This window comes from Nicotiana tabacum, chromosome 17 (genome assembly GCF_000715075.1).
Source record: "Nicotiana tabacum cultivar K326 chromosome 17, ASM71507v2, whole genome shotgun sequence".
Lineage (NCBI taxonomy): Eukaryota > Viridiplantae > Streptophyta > Magnoliopsida > Solanales > Solanaceae > Nicotiana > Nicotiana tabacum.
The window spans coordinates 83,162,691-83,180,851 of NC_134096.1; the positions used below are offsets into that span (position 1 = coordinate 83,162,691).

The 18,161-nt window shown below is 40.5% G+C and overlaps 1 protein-coding gene across 1 annotated transcript; it reads right to left on the reverse strand.

Annotated features, from left to right (window-relative positions):
- Positions 1-15,512: 15,512 nt before the first annotated feature.
- On the reverse strand, positions 15,513-16,175 carry LOC107760865 (secreted RxLR effector protein 161-like). The gene has a single exon (XM_016578973.2). It carries the CDS (start codon positions 16,173-16,175, stop codon positions 15,513-15,515), a length of 663 nt encoding a protein of 220 aa, XP_016434459.2.
- Positions 16,176-18,161: the final 1,986 nt, after the last annotated feature.

Below are 18,161 nucleotides of genomic sequence, written 5' to 3' on the forward strand. Positions count from 1 at the left end.
ACTTGGACCATGAAAAGATAAGGAGGCAGGTTGCTCGGTTGTTGATACATCAGGGGCCTTTGAAAACCCGACCCCCAATTGCCTTGATTATTGTTTTTTGGTTGTTGCCTCCCCAATATACATGGTTGTTGCCACTCCAATTTCCTTGATTGATGTTATTATTTCAATTCCCTTGATTGTTGCCACTACTCCAATTACCTTGGTTAGTAGAATTCTAATTACCTTGATTACCTTGAGGTCGCCATTGTTGTTGATTTGGGCCTTGAGAGTTTTTTCTTTACCCTTGAAAGTTGTTCACGTATTGCACTTCATCCTCTTGTTCATTGTAAGATTCATCTTGATCAAACCCACTATCTTCTTGCACATAATTCTCCACACGGTTTTGCACTTGTGGACCCTTGGGCCTTCTTTTGTTCACCATCATACTAACTCTCTACATGGCATTGACTTGCTTAGGACTTTTCACTTGTTGAAGTTGACCCTTGGATAATTGATTCATTGTATGTGGTTAACTCAGCAATGGCTTGCCATGATCGTGCAATTCTTTATGTAGGTAAATCACGTTCGGATCATCTTGAGGAACATTTGCCCTACTTTGCCATGTCGATGAAGTGTCTGCCTTTTTATCTAAAATCTCACAAGCTTCCGTATATGGCGTTGTCATGGAATTTCCACTGGCAAGTTAATTTACCACATACTGATTGGTCGTATTGATCCCCCGGTAGAAAGTTTATTGAATCATAGCCTCCGCCATGTCATTATTGGGGTACTCTTTGACCATAGTTCGGTACCTCTCTCATATTTCATGCAAAAACTCTTTATGATCTTGGGGAGAGTATCAACTTGATGCCCTATTCAGCTTTCAAGATATTGGGAATTGGGCAACTAAGACCCACATCTATGAGATTACAAATGCCTGATCGTACAATAAAGAGACCATTGAGAGTGATAGAAGATGTGCTGGTTCGTGTTGATAAATCCATTCTCCCGGCGGATTTTGTCATTCTTGATTGTGAGGTTGATTATGAGGTGCCGATTATTCTTGGTAGACCTTTCCTTGCAATGGGGAAGGCTCTAGTTGATGTTGAAGCAGGGGAACCTACCTTCCGGGTTGGTGATGAAAAAGTGGTTTTCCATGTGTGTAAGTCCACGAGGCAACCCAATAGCAAAGAGGTGTGTTCTTTCGTGGATTTGGTGACCGATGTGATTGTAGATGAAGCAAGTGTTGTGATGAATGTTGATGATACATTGGAGACCGTCTTGCTCAACCTTTTTGATGACGAGATGGATGGCTTCATGGAATATGTGAACTCTTTGCAAGGAATGAGTTCATACACTTATAAACCCCACAAATTGTCCTTGGAGCTTGAAAATAGGTCAAATCCTCCTACAAAACCTTCAATTGAAGAGCCTCATATGTTGGAGTTGAAGCCATTGCCTCCACATCTTCGTTATGAATTCCTTGGCCCTTCTTCTACTTTACCGATTATTCTTTCCTCTTATTTGACTAACGTGCAGGTAGACTCTACACTGGCGGTGCTACAAAAGAGGAAGAAGGCTATTGGATGGGCATTGGCAGATATTCGGGGGATAAGCCCCGCATTTTGCATGCACAAGATTAACTTGGAGGAACGTGCCAAACCATCTATTGAACATCAAAGGAGACTCAATGAAGCCATGCACGAGGCTGTCAAAAGGGAGATCATCAAGAGGTTGGATGCCGGGGTTGTCTACCCCATTTCCAAAGGTTTATGGACTTCTCCGGTTCAACGTGTCCCAAAGAAAGGGGGCATGACGGTGGTCGCCAATGATAAGAATGAGTTGATTCCTATAAGAACGGTGACCGGTGGAGAGTGTGTATGGACTATCGTAAGCTCAACAAAGTCACAAGGAATGACCATTTTCCACTTCCCTTCCCAGACCAAATGCTTGATAGATTGGCCGGCCATGATTTCTATTGTTTCCTTGATGGGTATTCCTACTACAACCAAATTCTTATTGCTCCAGAGGAGCAAGAGAAAACTACCTTTACATGTCCTTATGGTACTTTCGCCTTCAAGCAGATTCTATTTGGGTTATGCAATGCATCAACGATTTTTCAAAGGTGTATGATGGCAATCTTCATGGACATGGTGGAGGAATACCTTGAAGTCTTCATGGATGACTTTTCGGTTGTTGGAAATTCTTTTGAAGATTGTCTTGCAAACTTGGATAAAGTGTTGGCAAGATGTGAAGAAACAAACTTGGTACTCAATTGGGAGATATGTCATTTCATGGTCGAGGAAGGCATTTTCCTTGGCCACAAGATCTCAAAGAATGGCATTGAAGTCGACAAGTCAAAGATTGAGGTGATTTCTAAACTTCCACCTCCAACTTCGATGAAAGCCGTGCGGAGTTTCTTAGGCCACGCGGGAGTTTACCGGCATTTCGTAAAGGATTTCTCTAAAGTGGTGAACCTATTGTGCAAGCTTTTGGAGAAAGATGCTAAGTTCCACTTCAATGATGATTGCATGAGAGCCTTTAAATTTCTAAAGTTCAAGTTTACTACTACTCCTACATCACCACTCCAAATTGGAGTGTCCCTTTTGAGCTCATGTGTGATGCAAGCAATGTAGCGGTAGGGGCTGACTTGGGGAAATGCATGAATAAGATTTTTTACCCGGTCAACTATGCTAGTAAGACCATGAATAGTGTCCAAGTCAACTACAACATTATAGAGAAAGAGCTCTTTGCCATTGTGTTTGCTATTGAGAAGTTTCGCCGATACTTGATGGGTGCAAAAGTGATTGTCCACACGGATCATGCGGCAATTCATTATCTTATGAGCGAGAAAGATTCCAAAGCCCGATTGATGAGATGTGTGCTTTTGTTGCAAGAGTTTGATATAGACATCCAAGATCGAAAAGGAAGTAAAAATCAAGTGGCGGACCACTTGTCTCGTTTGGAGGAGGAGGGGAGGCCGCATGATGGCCTTGAAATCAATGACTCCCTCCCCGATGAGCAACTCTTGGCTATCTCAATGAAATAGGTGCCATGGTTCACGGATCTAGCAAATTTTGTTGTAAGTGGTATTATCCCGGATGAGTTATCTTCAAACCAAAGGAAGAAGCTCAAACGGGATTGTCAAGGCTATTATTGGGATGAACCGTAACTTTTCTGGATTTGTACGGATGGAGTGATTAGATGATGTGTACCGGAGGAGGAACAATGTGAAATCCTTGGAGCTTGTCATTCTTCGCCGTATGGTGGCCTCTATCGTGGAGCAAGAACGACGACTAAAGTGCTAAGTTGCGGTTTCTATTGGCACACTCTCTACAAGGATGAAAGTGATATGGTGAAATGATGTGACGAAGGCCAACGGACCGGCGAAATCTCGAAGAAGAATGAGATGCCTCTCACTACCATTTTGGAGATTGATATCTTTGATGTGTGGGGTATTGACTTCATGGGTCCCTTTGTGAGTTCTTGTGGAAACACCTACATCTTGGTCGCGGTTGATTATGTGTCTAAATGGGTTGAAGACGTTGCTCTACCCAACAATGAAGCAAGAAGTGTGGTTGCATTTTTGAAGAAGAATATTTTCACAAGATTTGGTACTCCGTGGGCTATCATAAGCGATGGGGGGTCGCATTTTTGCAACAAAGCTTTCGACACCTTAATCACCAAGTATGGTGTCACTCACAAAGTCACGACTCCCTATCATCCCCAAACAATCGGTCAAGTGGAAGTCTTCAACTGGGAGATAAAGAGTATCTTGTCCAAAACAGTGAATGCTAACTGGACAGATTGGTCAAAGAAGCTTAATGATGCACTATGGGATTATCTGACTGCTTTCAAAACTCCTATCGGGATGTATCCATACTGTTTGGTGTTTGGCAAAGCTTTTCACCTTCCGGTGGAACTCGAGCAGAAAGCCATGTGGGCTTTAAAGAAGTTAAATCTTGATTGGGATGCAGCCGCTAACTTACGGGTTGCACAATTGAATGAATTAGATGAGTTCCGGTACCATGCATATTCAAGTTCGTCCTTGTACAAAGAGAGAATGAAGTACCTTCATGACAAATACATCTAAAACAATGAGTTCAAGGTGGGCGATCTTGTTTTGTTGTTCAACTCACGATTGAAGATGTTTCCCGAAAAACTGAAATCCAAATAGAGTGGTCCCTTTGAAACTGTGGGTGGGACACCTTATGGTACATTGGACTTGAAGAACAAAAATGATGAGATATTCCGATTTAATGGTCACCGGGTGAAGCACTATTTAGGACAGGCTAATGATGGCCACATGGTGGCAGTGATTCATTTGAAATGATGGTAATCTGTCTCGTGCCGAGACGTTAAATTAGGCGCTTCTTGGGAGGCAACCCATGTTTCTTTCTCTTTTTTCTTCTTTTCTTCTTCTTTAGATAGGCCTTATTTTGTGCTAACTGGATTTGAAGTGTGTTGCAGGAATAAATGTGCTTTACAGGAACTGTGCTCAGAAAAATTGGCTAAGTAAGAAAAAAGTGTGGACCGCACAACTTTGAATGCTATAGTAGAAGGAAATTGCGGCCGCACAATTCTTGTGGGGACTGCATAAATTGAGATGGAAAAATGCAAACTCTCTGAAGTTTGTTTGTCAAAGAAATAGCCAAAGTGTGGCCGCACAGCGAATTCTGTGCTCCGCACCAAAATCTGCGGTAGCACAGCTAAATCTGCGGACCGTAGATCCTCAAAGGAAAGTGAACCTCCAGGTAGCAGAGTGCGGACCGCATAAGGAATTATGCGGCCACACTCGTCTCATTGTTCCTTAGCCAAATCCTTTTTGTATAAATAGTAATGCTAAGGCTACTGTACAAGCTTTTCATTCTCTGAGCACTCAAAAAAAGGCTAAAACTTTGCACATATCTGTTCACTCATCTACCACCTAGATATGCATCTGTGATCATTTTTTAGCACTGCTTCATCACTGGTATGTTCAAATCATTTCTAGGATTCTTTAATTTCTTAGTTTAGTTTACAATTTGTTAGTTATTTTAGACCATTTGTCATTAAAAATCAATTTTCTATCCATGGGTGTTTAAGTTGTGTGGGTCAACTTCTAATTGCTATTTGGGGAATGGATATCCTGATTATCATGTTTAATTACTATTACCATGTCCAATTTGTACATAAATCGAAACCTTAAGGAATCTGCCAGACCTAATTTTGAACTCTGCGGTCGCGCAAGATATTGTGTTGTCCGCAGAAGTGTTGACTAGGGCAGTTGTTAAGGCAATAATGTGCGGACCACAGTAATCTCATTGCGGCCGCAGAAAAGTGTGTGCGGCCGTAGATCAGGCCAATCTATGTCTTCAGAGAGTTGCCATTTTGAGGTACTTATAGTGCGGCCACACTGACAATTGTGCGGATCACACTTCAGATGTGCGGTCGCACTCAAAATTATGTGGACCGCAGTTTCATCTCTGCAGCCGTAAGTCCAAATTGTGCGGTCTGCACAATCCAGCTGCGACCGCACTTGAAATTGTGCGGATCGCACTTCCTTTCACTGCAAACATATTTTATTCCGTGAATGTCTGTTTATCTGCACTTGAACTAGAACTGACTCCTGCTGATGTTTGTTATAGAAAATGGTTAGATCACGAGGTCGTGGTGATACATCAAAGGGGAGGGGTGAAACTTCCATAGGCACAGGCAAAAGCAATTTACCCCTCGCCCTCCAAAGGGTAATCAGTAAGAAAGCCACCGCAGGCCGAGGAAGACAGCCTAAGCTTTCCGAGTCTAGTTTATATGTCCCATCTCAGGAAGCGTTGGAAGGTGACTCAATGCAAGAGCAGCATGCTGTTCAATCACAACCACAACAGCCACAGGGCAGATGACAACTTAGAGATGAGCCTTTCTCCTCTGAGAGCACTTTCGGGGGTTCGGAAGGTGACAATCATGTTTCAGAGCCCTCATCCATACATGTCCTCGACGCACTTGCTACTACAGTTGATATTGATGATATTTCGGATGATGGCTGAGGGGGTGATACCAGAGTTCCCGGCCTTGAGAGGTCGACGAAGAAAGAGATTTAGGAAGATAGGTTTGTTAGTTTGGCTGCTTTCACAAGCTTTCGAGAGTGGTGGCCAATGAGATCGCTCACTCTTGAGCGTCATTTCATGATAAAAGACCTTAACAAATACAACCCGGCAGTGTTGAGACTGTTCCGGGAGTGGAAGGGGTGAATGTGGTTCACCAAAAGTGTGGTAGATGCCAAGGAATACCTGGACCGAAAATTTCATGCCAATATGGCACATATAAAGAAAGGGACCAAGGGACCAAGGTAACAAAAGTGAGAAATCTAAAGGTGAGATTCAATCATAGCACCCTGAACACGTATTTAGGATTTGAGGATGTGGAGCCTATGAAATACCTGGAAAGGTTAACATTGGGAGATGCAGTTTGACCATGGCTAGCTGAGATTCTTGCAGCTCCGGGCCCGCCTCCACATGGATAACAGCAGGGGTTCCCATTCAGCGGAATACCCTAAATTTTGAGGCAAAGGGATGGAAAACCTTCGTGTGTAGCAAACTAGACCCGTGCCAAAATGAAAACAATCTTCCAATTCAGCGGGCAGTGCTAGTCGCTTCTATCATGGCCGGGTACCTAATCAATGTGGGTGCCGTGATGTCGGCCAACATGTCTGTGGTTGCCAGGAAAGGCGACGTCTCCTACCCGTATCCCAACATTATCACTGAGTACCTTACGGATGCGCGTGTGCAGCCGAGAGATTTTGATACCAAGGTGCGGGCGAAGAAGCCTTTCTCATGGTATTCTTTGATGGGTGGTGGAAACCTAAAGAAAAAGGGTCAACCCTCTACTACTGCGGGCTAGTCTGATGAGCCCGTTGGGGTAGCTGCTGAGACAATTGACATGCCATCTACTTCAGCAGATCCTTCTGATGGTTCAGCAGCTATGTGTCTACCTCTTTCTTCAGTTCCTTCAGCATCAGTGCCTTCCACATCGGCTTTGATGCCGGTGCCCATGCCCGCTCATCCACTATCTGTACTGCGAGTCTCCCAAACACTGGCGAGCCTCAACAACTAGATGCAGATAGCCACTTCAAAGCAATTTGACATATCTAGTGTTGTTGCAGTACAGTCATCCACTCCGGCACCCCAGATTCCTCCTACAGTGGAGGATACATTGAAGAAGATCTTGGAGAACCAGACCACTATCATGGACACCTTGGTATCACATAGAGCAGTGATTGAGGCGCTGGGGAAGCAGGTAAAGAAAATGAAGAAATCCCAGGTGTCCAAGAAATTAGTTGACAGGATGAGGAGAGAGGTGACCAAGATAGCAGCAACTGGTGATCTTCCATTTGATATGCTCATGTAGTCATACCCACTAGCACCAGCAGATCCAGCAGCACCATCAGCTCCAGTGGCACCAGCTGGCCAGTTTGAGGAGCCAGACCTGGCTGTTGACACTGCTGAGGTAGTGCGCCAGATGTTCACCAACCAAGTTACTCCAAGAGTCGATGATAATGAGATCCAGTTAGAGGAGACCGAGGGTAGTGGCGCTGCTATGGACACGGAGATGTCCAAGGCCACATAGGGAGTCTTTTTCACTCTTAGCCTTCTTTATTCTTGTTTTGATTAAGCATTGGGGACAATGCTTATTTTTATTGGGGGGGGGGGGGGGAGTTATTTGCTATTTGGATGACTTTGAGACATTTGGTTTGTAATAAGTGATAATATTTTCTTCTTTCTCTTTATTCTGTATATATATTCTCTCTGTTCTCTCTTGATGTATATATTCTCTCTTTTCCTCTCTCATTATGTATATTCATTATGCATTCAGTAGTTTGCTTTATAGCTTCGTTATTCTGTTTTCTTATTTTCTATGTTTAATCTAGTAGCTTCTTTTTAAATTTTGTAGCTTCTTTTTATGTTTTAGTGAAAACTAAGCCTTTGGTTTTCTTAATGCCATGGTTCTTTCCAAAGGTAATTTTTGTGTAAACCGGGTGACTCTTCCCAACGATGGATGACATGACAACCTTCTTAAGGGATTGAGTCCATTTTTGGTGTTTAGGTAAGAATAGTAGTAATAATGAATAAAAGGACCTAATTGAGTCAGGCTTGAAGAGTCAAACATGCTTCACTTCGTACCATCGCACTTAACTATGTGCTTATGGTTAAAAATAAGGTTTTTGAAAAGAAATAGCTCTAGTTAGTGATATTGTGACTCTTGTGTTTACTTAGGCAATCATCTAGTGGTTTAGTCGAACCATAGTGATTTTCAACCTTAAATATAGTTGTTGTGGGCCCTCGACTCTATCCGCTTTAACAATCTAGCTGCGTGAGAGGTGAGATATTGTTGGTGCAAGTCCAGGTACCCGTGTAAATAGTCTAGAACTTGCCCCAAATATGTTTCTAGGCAAAATTTTAAGTTTTTGCTTGGCTTGAGAAGTGATTGTAGGTTATCCTTGAACCGTTTCAAATTTTCCATGGCCCACCAAAATGGTATCCCTAGTCAACCCAATTGAGCCTAAAACCCTTCTCATTTGATCACCACATTACAAGTCTTAACCCGTTTTGTTGTGACCCTCTCTTGGCACCCGAGATTTCCTTAACACTCTTGTGAAAAAAATTGGGTAAAAACATAAGTTTGGGGGAGAGACGAGGATTTTGAAAAAAGGTATGAAGGCAAAAGAGAAAAGAAATGAAGAGAAGGAAAGGCAAGAAAAAGAAAGAACAAAAAAAGAAAAAATGCAAAAAGAAAGTGAATAAGTTGAAAAGTTGAAGGAATTCAAAGAATAGTAATGATGCAAAGCATGGAAAATAGCGAAAAAGGAGAAAATGAATAACATGGCCAAGAAAGAATGATGTTAAGTCTCTCCAGTTCCCGTAAGGAAAAGAAAATGCCTCAAAGAGTTGGTAAAAGCATGAGCCGATAAAAGAAAATGGAGTTCTTAAGGAAAGATGAACCTATTCTATCATAGCTTATCCAACCTTATTCCAAAAGCCTTCATTGCATCCCGAAAAAGCCCTACATAATTTCAAGATGAATCAGCGTACATTAGTGGTGATTTACATGAGGGGCAAGCCTATGGTACTTAAAGTCGTACTTGCGACATTCTTTTGAGAGAGATGACTGAACCTTTCATAAACCTGTGAATTGAGTGCTATATTCTTAAGTAAGATAGGCAAAAGGAGAATAAAGGAGGAGGAGTTTGGAATCCATAATGACCTACATGAAAGAGCGAGCTTCCTTGATGAATAAAGTCAACTCTTGATGCTCAAGTGTCATACTAGAACAATTCGTGCTTAAAAGTTTAACTTGTTGCCTTGTTGATAATTCATAAGTGTCGTGGGTAATTGTTGGTCCCAATTGATGTGTGATTGATTCACCTTTGATTAGCTGGAATGGCTCTTAACTTGTGTAGGTGGGAATTACCTTATTTGCTTGAGGACAAGCAAAAGCTTAAGTTTGGAGAAGTTGATAAGTGGGGATTTTGACTACTTATTAGCGCCTTTTTGCTTTCGTTTTAGTCCAAAAGCACTTAATTGTATTCCCGAAAACTGATAAAATATGTTTAATTGTAGGAATATTGGAAGATGGGCTCCAAAGATGAAATCCACTTCAAGAATGATTAATCTGAACTTAAGGACAAAAACAACACAAAAGCTAAAAGTGCAGTCCGCAAGTCATGAAGCAATTCTATCAGAGAAGGTCGCAAGATGCAGACCGCACATGAAATTGTGCGGCCGCAGAAACTGGGTAAAAGCCAAAGTTCAGAGAACCCGCATCTCAAGCTCAACAAGAATGCGGATCGCATAATTATTGTGCATCCGCAGAAGAGCATGATGCGGACGCAACAACATTTGTGCAAACCATAGAAGAGCATGGTGCGACCGCCAACATATTTGTGTTGTCCGCAAAAAGAGAGAAGTGCGGCCGCAGTTCAGAATTGTGCGGCCGCAGGTTTCCAATCCTGTCAGGCTGAAGCAAAGTGTGGACCGCACATGAAATTGTGCGACCGCAGAACCTCCGTAAGGGCATTTTTGTCCGAAAATTTCAGCACTGTATAAATAGAAGAGTTTCACTTTTTAGGTTAAGTTTTGACATCTCTTGCTATAGTAGACAGTTTCTTTTACTATTTTTAGTAGTTTTTGCTATTTTGAGCTTTTTAAAATATTGATTTCATCATTTTAATTATCAATATGGGTTTAATTATCATTTTTTCTTCTATTTCTTCTATCTTAAGCATGAGTAGCTAGATTTTTACTAGGGTTGTGACCCAATCCTAGAGTGTAATCTTAATGGGTGTTTGATTTATTACTTGTTTATAGTTGGGTGTTAAATATTTAGCCTTGTTCTTGTTTTTAATTATAGAATTAATGGTTGCCAACATTAGTTCATGCCTATTTGAATTGGTCTCTACTTGCGAAAGAGAGACTTAGTCTAGGAAAAGTTGGCTAACAAGAAATTGGGCAAATCGAGATATTGATAATCCCAATTAAAGTGTTGAATCTAGAGATAGTAAAACTCGATTTGAGCATTGTATCAACCGTTTTGTTCAATATCCATTTGGACTTGAGAAATCCAAATTGGGCAAAAATCACTCTCTGACCGAGAGGTATTGAGTGGGTACTCGAGTGTTGATAGCTATAATACACCCCGACCAATAAAACAAGCTTTAAAATTTACAAACCGTTAGGCAAATACCTAGGTGAAGGTCATAGCCCTAGGACTTTTACATCATTTGAAAAACAACAATAAAAACACTTTCCTATTTTCGATTCTTAGTTTGTAGTTTTAGTTTAAATTAGACCTAGAAATAACCCAAGTTTGTGGAAGTACAATTTGAGATATTTTAAGCTCATACACTATAATATATACCCTAAGTCCCATTCATAGCTCCCTGTGAAAAATCGACCCCGACTCCTTGTTGGGTATTATTATTGCACCGATCGTTTCATAACCTTAAATAGAGGTGTGACTTGGACGAGATCAACCATCATTCAATAAAGGCAACAAAGAAAGACCAGTTAGAAGGAGAGTCAGTGCAGAAGTATCTTAAGTAAGTTTTCTACGGTGGTTAAGTACTTCTGTTTAACCATCAGTTTGAGGATCGTAAGCAGTGTTCAAAGTGACACCTTGAGCAGTAAGAAATTCTTTCCAAAAACAACTAATGAATTGGGATCTCTGTCACTTATAATAGAGGCAGGAAATCTATGAAGATTGATGAGATTGTCTAGGAAAATAGGGACAAGGGACTGGGCAGTGTAAGGGTGAACCAAGGCAATAAAGCGTGCATATTTGGTTAGTCGATCAACAACGACCCATATACCAGTTTTTCCTCGAGACTTAGGCAATCCTTCGATGAAATCCATTGTTATGTTTGTCCAAGGAAGAGGCACCAGTGTCATATTTGTTCCTTTGACATACAAAACACTTATGGACAAAGTTCATAATATCATTGCTGATTCCTTTCCAATAGAAATAAGTAAGTACCTTCCTTATAGTAGCATTAATACTAGAGTGACCCCCAAAAGGAATGGAGTGCCAAAGTGTGAGTATCTGTTGTCTCAAAGCAACATTATTGCCAACTAGTAGTTTGCCCTTCCTTCTAAGCTGATCATTCACCCAAGTGAAATATTTCTTAGGCTGCTGCTGCAATGAAGTAACAAGAGCCTGCGGTTTAGGGTCTGAATACTAGCTGGCTTGAATGTCCTTCCACAAATCAGCTTGCACTGAAGAAATTAGCATGGCCATCAATGATGCTCCTTGAACTCTGGAAAGGGAATCTGCAGCTAAATTCTCCCTTCCTCTTTTGTATTGGACTTAAAAGTCAAAAGGCAAAAGTTTGGCCCACCACTTAATTTGAGAATCAGTATGTAGCTTCTGCTCCAAGAGATATTTCAGTGCTTTTTGGTCAATTCTGACAATAAAATGTTAGCTGAGATAATAATGTGACAACTTGATCACATGAAAGCCAGAAGTTCTCTTTCATAAACAGACAAGGAAGCATGTCTGGGAGCTAATCCCTTACTAATAAATGCTATAGGGTGATTGTCTTGCATAAGGATAGCACCAATACTAGATCCACTAGCATTAGTTTCAACAACAAATAGTAAAGAAAACTTAGGCAAGGCTAGAACATGTGCATTAGTTAATGCCAGTTTGAGCTCAACAAAGGATTTTGAAACAGCATTAGTCCATAGAAAATTATCCTTCTTCAGCAATGCTGTTAAAGGTCGACTGATAAGACCATAACCTCTGATAAACTTCCTACGGTATCCAGCTAACTGAAGGAACCCTCTTAGTTGCTTCACAGTTGAAGGAGTAGGCCAGTTCTGCACAACCCCAATCTTCTTTGGATCACTAGCAACTCCCTATGCAGAGATAAAGTGGCCCATATATTCCACACTTGGCACTCCAAAAACACATTTAAAATGCTTGGCCAATAAGTTGTTGTGAACTATAATTTTAAAGACCTACATATGTAAAATGTGATCTTGCAAGTTCACACTGTAGATTAGAATATCATCAAAGAAAACTAGCACAAATCTCATTAGGAACTCTTGAAAGACTGATTCATCAAGCACTGAAAAGTGGAAGGAGTATTGGTCAAGCCAAAAGGAATGACCAAATACTCATAGTTCCCCATATGCATTTTAAATGTTGCCTTTGGGACATCTTCAGGAACCATCCTGATATGGTGATAACCAGATCTAAGATCGATCTTAGAAAAGATAGAAGCTCTTGACAATTCATCCAACAAGTCATCAATAATAGGAACGAGAAATTTATCTTTAATAGTGTAGTGGTTTAAGTATCTGTAGTCCACACATAACCTCCAAGTGCCATATTTCTTACCTACCACCACCACAGGGGAAGAAAAGGGACTATTACTATACTAGATGATCCCTTGTTGCAACATATCTTTCACCAGTTTCTCAATATTATCCTTCTTCATAGAGTAATACCTATAGGGTCTGATGTTGATTGGTTTGGTGCCATGTTGTAAGTGAATTCTACGGTCAAAGACACCTCTTTGTGGAGGTAATGCAGTAGGTTCTTAGAACACCTGCCTATAAGTTGTTAGCATGTCTCTGAGTGGCTGTGGCATTGGATCATCTTTAGGTAACTGTAAAGCAAGCTGTAGTCCATCACCCCCACAAGCAGATAATGATCCTCAAGAATCACATGTATCATGTACAACTGAGCACCATCACTTTGATACTTGTTGACAGCCTTGGAACTAGAAAGTTTACAATCCTCTAAAACTCCTTTCAAAAGATGTTATTTGCATTGGTAATCGAAGGTCATGGTTAAGGCCGAGTAGTCTATTGTAACTGGACCTAAAGTCTTCATTCATAAAGTTGCTAAAACCAGATCATATCTACCAACATGGAAGACTATGAGGTCTGATACATAAGTAGTACCTTCCAACATCCAATTAAAGTCCTTTACCACTCCAGATGTAGTTTCAGGAGTGTTGTTACCCAAGCTGGCATAACTTCACACAGTAGGAGTAACAATACATCCTAGCTTCTTTGTAGTTGCTGATTCTATGAAATTATTGGGTGCTACCACCATCTAAGAGAATCTGAATGGATTTTTTATCACTATAACCTGTAACAAGAATGGTTTGTGCTCCTTGGATACTAGCTAAGGCACATATTGAAATGTGGGGATGTCCTTTTTCAGTAACAGTCCATTCCTCATGAGGTTTCTTAGCTTCAAAATTGTTGTCTCCTTCTTCTGCAGGCAGAGTATCAGATCATTCAAGCTCTAAGACAAACAATTATTTAGGGGGGTTGCATTTGTGGCCAGCAATATACTTCTCATCACAGAAGTAGCATAACCCCTGAGCCCTTTTTGTTGCATCTCAGCTGGTGATATATTCCTCCTATTCCTAGGTACCATGACAGTATTAGCAGCAAGTAATGCCAATCGAGGTGCATAATTAACTGCTGGGTAGTGAGTAATTTTAGGGCTTTGGTTATAAAAAGGACTCCTCCTAGTTGCAGAATAACCAGCTGAAATGTGCTTCTGAATTCTAGCATTAACAGCTAAAGTAGCTTCATCTAGCATGGCTAGCTTGCAGGTTTTAGCTAGAGTTTTAGGCTCGTTCATCATAATAGGGTTCACCAATTCCTCTTTCAAACCACCAAGGAAGCAAGAGCTATCTTGCTCAACAGTTAAGTTACATTGAGCTACCAACCTATCAAAAGCAAATTGAAATTCTCTAACAAATCCTGTTTGTTTCAATTGTTTCAACTTTAGCATAGGATCAGAGAAATCACCACTAAATGCTTCAATTAGTTCAGTAATATATTCATCCCATAGAGGTAACACAGGTAAATTCCGAGATTTGAGATAGGCTTGATGCCAGACTAATGCCTAATCATCGAGGTTCATAGCTACCAACCTCACTCTCTAATTTAGAGAAGTGTAATCTTCTGTAAAATACTACCCAATCCTATACAACCAGGTTTTCAAATTTTCCCCATTGAAGGAAAAAAAAGTTATGACCTTGATTTGTGTTAGCACAATAAGGATTGGGATCTAGGATGCCCTGACCTGATTGTAGCACCTTATCTCTAGCAGTCAAAGTAGAGGCATTGTCCTTTGATTGCTGACTCAATTGCAACCCATCGAATGCGTTTTTGAGAGAACTTACCATTTGAAGCAGATCAGTATAGCGTTTGTCTAAGTCATCCCTTAGTTCCTGCTGTTTTTGTGCCATTTCCTCCCGTAGATCGAGCCGTTGAGCTGCTAGATCTTCATATTGCTCTTGTAAATCCATGGGTTGATTACCCATCACTACATCAATAGCCCTGCATAGCCCCATCATTTACTGAGCTCTGATACTAATTGATACCAAATTGAGGTATCACTCCAATGCAATATTAAACAAGTAACAGAAATGAGAGAAGAAGAGGAGAATTTGAACGAGAAGGGTGCAGAATCAGAGAGAAAAAGAGAAGAGAGGAAGGAGTTCAATTCATATATCAATCTCGATGCCTTTACAATTGTGTTTCCTCCTATTTATAAGATTGAAATGAAACTAAAATGTTGAAATAAAGAAAAAGGAAAATACAGACATGCTAAATGTGTGACACAAACGATAACTACCTTTTCCGCTAAAACTAGTTTAACTAATTTCCAAATTGTAATGTGTTAGTATTAGCAAGGAGAGGACATGGAGAAGAATCTGTAATTTTGTAATTTGCTCTATTAATTTGTCTGAAGCATAAACACCGACTATATACAGTCCCAACTAACAATTATGTACTAACTTTCTAAAATAACTATAACATACCACAACTTTCACTATGTACACTAAGAACCATATTACTAACTAGTTGACTAATATTTGCATACACCAATACTCCCCCTCAAGCTGGAGGGTGTAGGATGTTCAATACTCCCAGCTTTCCAAGAAGAAACTGATGTTGAGATGATGCCAAGCCTTTGGTGAGGATGTCATCTTGTTGATTTTTAGTAGAAATATATTGTGTTTGTAAAAGACCTTATTTGAGTTTTTCCCAGATGAAATAACAATCTATCTCGATGTGCTTAGTGTGCTCATGAAAGATTGGATTGACAGTTATCTGCATTGCTGCTTTGCTGTTTGAGAACATGATAACAGGTTGATGAATTGGACTTCCCAGCTCTGCAAATAAGCCTCGTAGCCATACTATCTTATCTACAGCAAATGCCATACTTTTATATTTAGCTTCAGCACTGCTACGAGACACTGTGTGTTGTTTCTTGGACTTACAAGAGATTAAAGAGTCACCAAACTTAACAAGATAACCACTAACAGATATTCTGCTTATAGGACAAGCTGCCCAGTCTGAATCACAAAAACCAACCAAGGCATTAGCTGGCCTTCGTCTCATAATCACCCCCATTCCTGGTGCATGTTTGAGATATCTCACTATACAAATGGTTGCATCCATATGAGACTTCTTTGGGGTTTGCATAAACGGACTCAGAGTTTGTAGTGCATAACTGATGTCTGGTCTTGTAACTGTGAGATATAGGAGTTTTCCTATTAGCTTTTGATAGCTTGTGACTTCCACCAAAGGATCAGATACCTTGCTCTCGATTCCTTTGTCTAATTCCAATGAGGTGAGCTTCTGATTAAGTTCTAAGGGTGTAAGAGCAGGCTTTTCACCACTCAATCTCATCTCCTAAATAAGCTCTAAGGTTTACTTCCTCTGGTTAAGAAGGATTCCTTGGTGAGATCTCAATACTTCAATGCCTAGGAAGTATCTAAGCTCACCTTGATCCTTGACCTTGAACTGCTTGTGCAATATTGGTTTTGCTTCACTAATGAGTTCAATACTGCTTCTAGTCAAAAGTAAATCATCCACATAGATCAAAATGATCACAATCTCATTCCAAATTTCTTGGTGAATAAGGAGTAGTCATGTACACTCTGATTGAAGCCTCCACTGGGTAAGGCTTATGTAGGTTTAAGGTTCCACTGTCTTGATGCCTGTTTAAGGCCATACAGTGATTGCAACAACCTACAGGCCTTTGTCTCCCCTGTCTCTTGAAACATTGAGGCAAATCCATATAGACTTTCTCATATAAGTCACCTTGCAGAAAGGCATTGTATACATCCATTTGAAAAAGACCTCGGTCCTTAGAGGCTGCTAGTGCTATCATTGATCTGACTGTCACCATTTTTGCAACTGGTGAAAAGGTTTCATGATAGTCTAGGCCTTCTTGTTGATTATACCCTTTGTCAAGAAGTCGAGTCTTAAATCTTTTCACCTCTTCATTAGCCTTGTACTTGATTCTTTAGACCCATTTTGAACCTATAGAGGACTTCCTAGGGGGCAGATCCACCACCTCCTAGGTCTTGTTGTCCTCTAAAACTTCAATCTCCTGTTTCATAGCCTGTATCCATCTATCATCCTTCACTACTTCCTTGAAGCTGCGTGGTTCTGTGATTATTGTGAAGGCCATGATGTAATCTTTGTATTTCTGTGTGACATTGGCATATGATAGAAAAATTAATTTTGGATAAGAACAATGAGAATCCTTCTTACTACCAACAAGATAGTCTTGCATCCAGATAGAAGGATGCTTTATTCTAGTTGACTGCCTAGTGAGGACAGCTGGAGCACGTTTAGCTGGTGCCTCTGGTTCCAGAATTACTAGATCAACATCACCTGGTACATCAGCTTGATCAACTACACCTGTGATATCTGCTTGATCTGCTACAAGATAACCATCACCTGGTACATCTGCTTGATCTGCTACACCCCCATCATCACTATCTACATCATAAATTGTATCTGCTTGATTGGGTTCCTGGCTTGTTGAATTTGATAGATCTTGATCCATAGTAATCATCTCTTCCCTTTGTAATGTCTCAAAGACATCAGCTATGTGATTTGAGGATTAATAAGTAGGAACAGACTGTTGTTGTTGTGCTGTGATAAAAGGAAATATGGATTCCTTGAATATTACATCCCTGCTAACAAAGAAAGAGTTAGTATCCCTGTCAAACAGTCTATAACCCTTCTGGGTGGTGGAATATCCCATTAGAACAACTTCCCTAGCTCTAGGTCCAAATTTATCTTCATTCACCCTATTTGTAGCATAGCACAAACAACCAAAAGTTATTAAATGTGCTAGTGAGGGTTATCTACCATGCAGCAACTCAAAAGGACTCTTACCACCTATCACTCTAGTAGGAAGTCTGTTTATAAGATAAACAGCTATTTGCACACATTCCCCCCAAAATTTGCTTGGTATTCCAGCCTGAAACTTAAGTGCTCTAGTAGTGTCTAAGATGTGTCTATTTTTTCTCTTAGCCACCCTACTCTGTTGTGGGGGTGTGCATACAACTACTCTGGTGAATTACCCCATGAGCTTGTAAAAAAATATTTCACTGCTGATTAAAGAATTCTTTGACATTATCTGTCCTAACCATCTTAACACAAGCTCCAAACTGAGTCTATACCATGAAAAAGAACTATTTCAGAAATATGATTGTTTCACTTTTCAATTGCATAAGAAAAACTCCAAGTTGCTCGAGTATAGTCATCCACAATTGTAAGAAAATAATATTTATTATCAAGCATAGAAACCTTATTGGGCCCCCATACATCCATGTGAACAAGCTAAAAGGGCTTAGTACTTAGGTGCTCACTAATAGG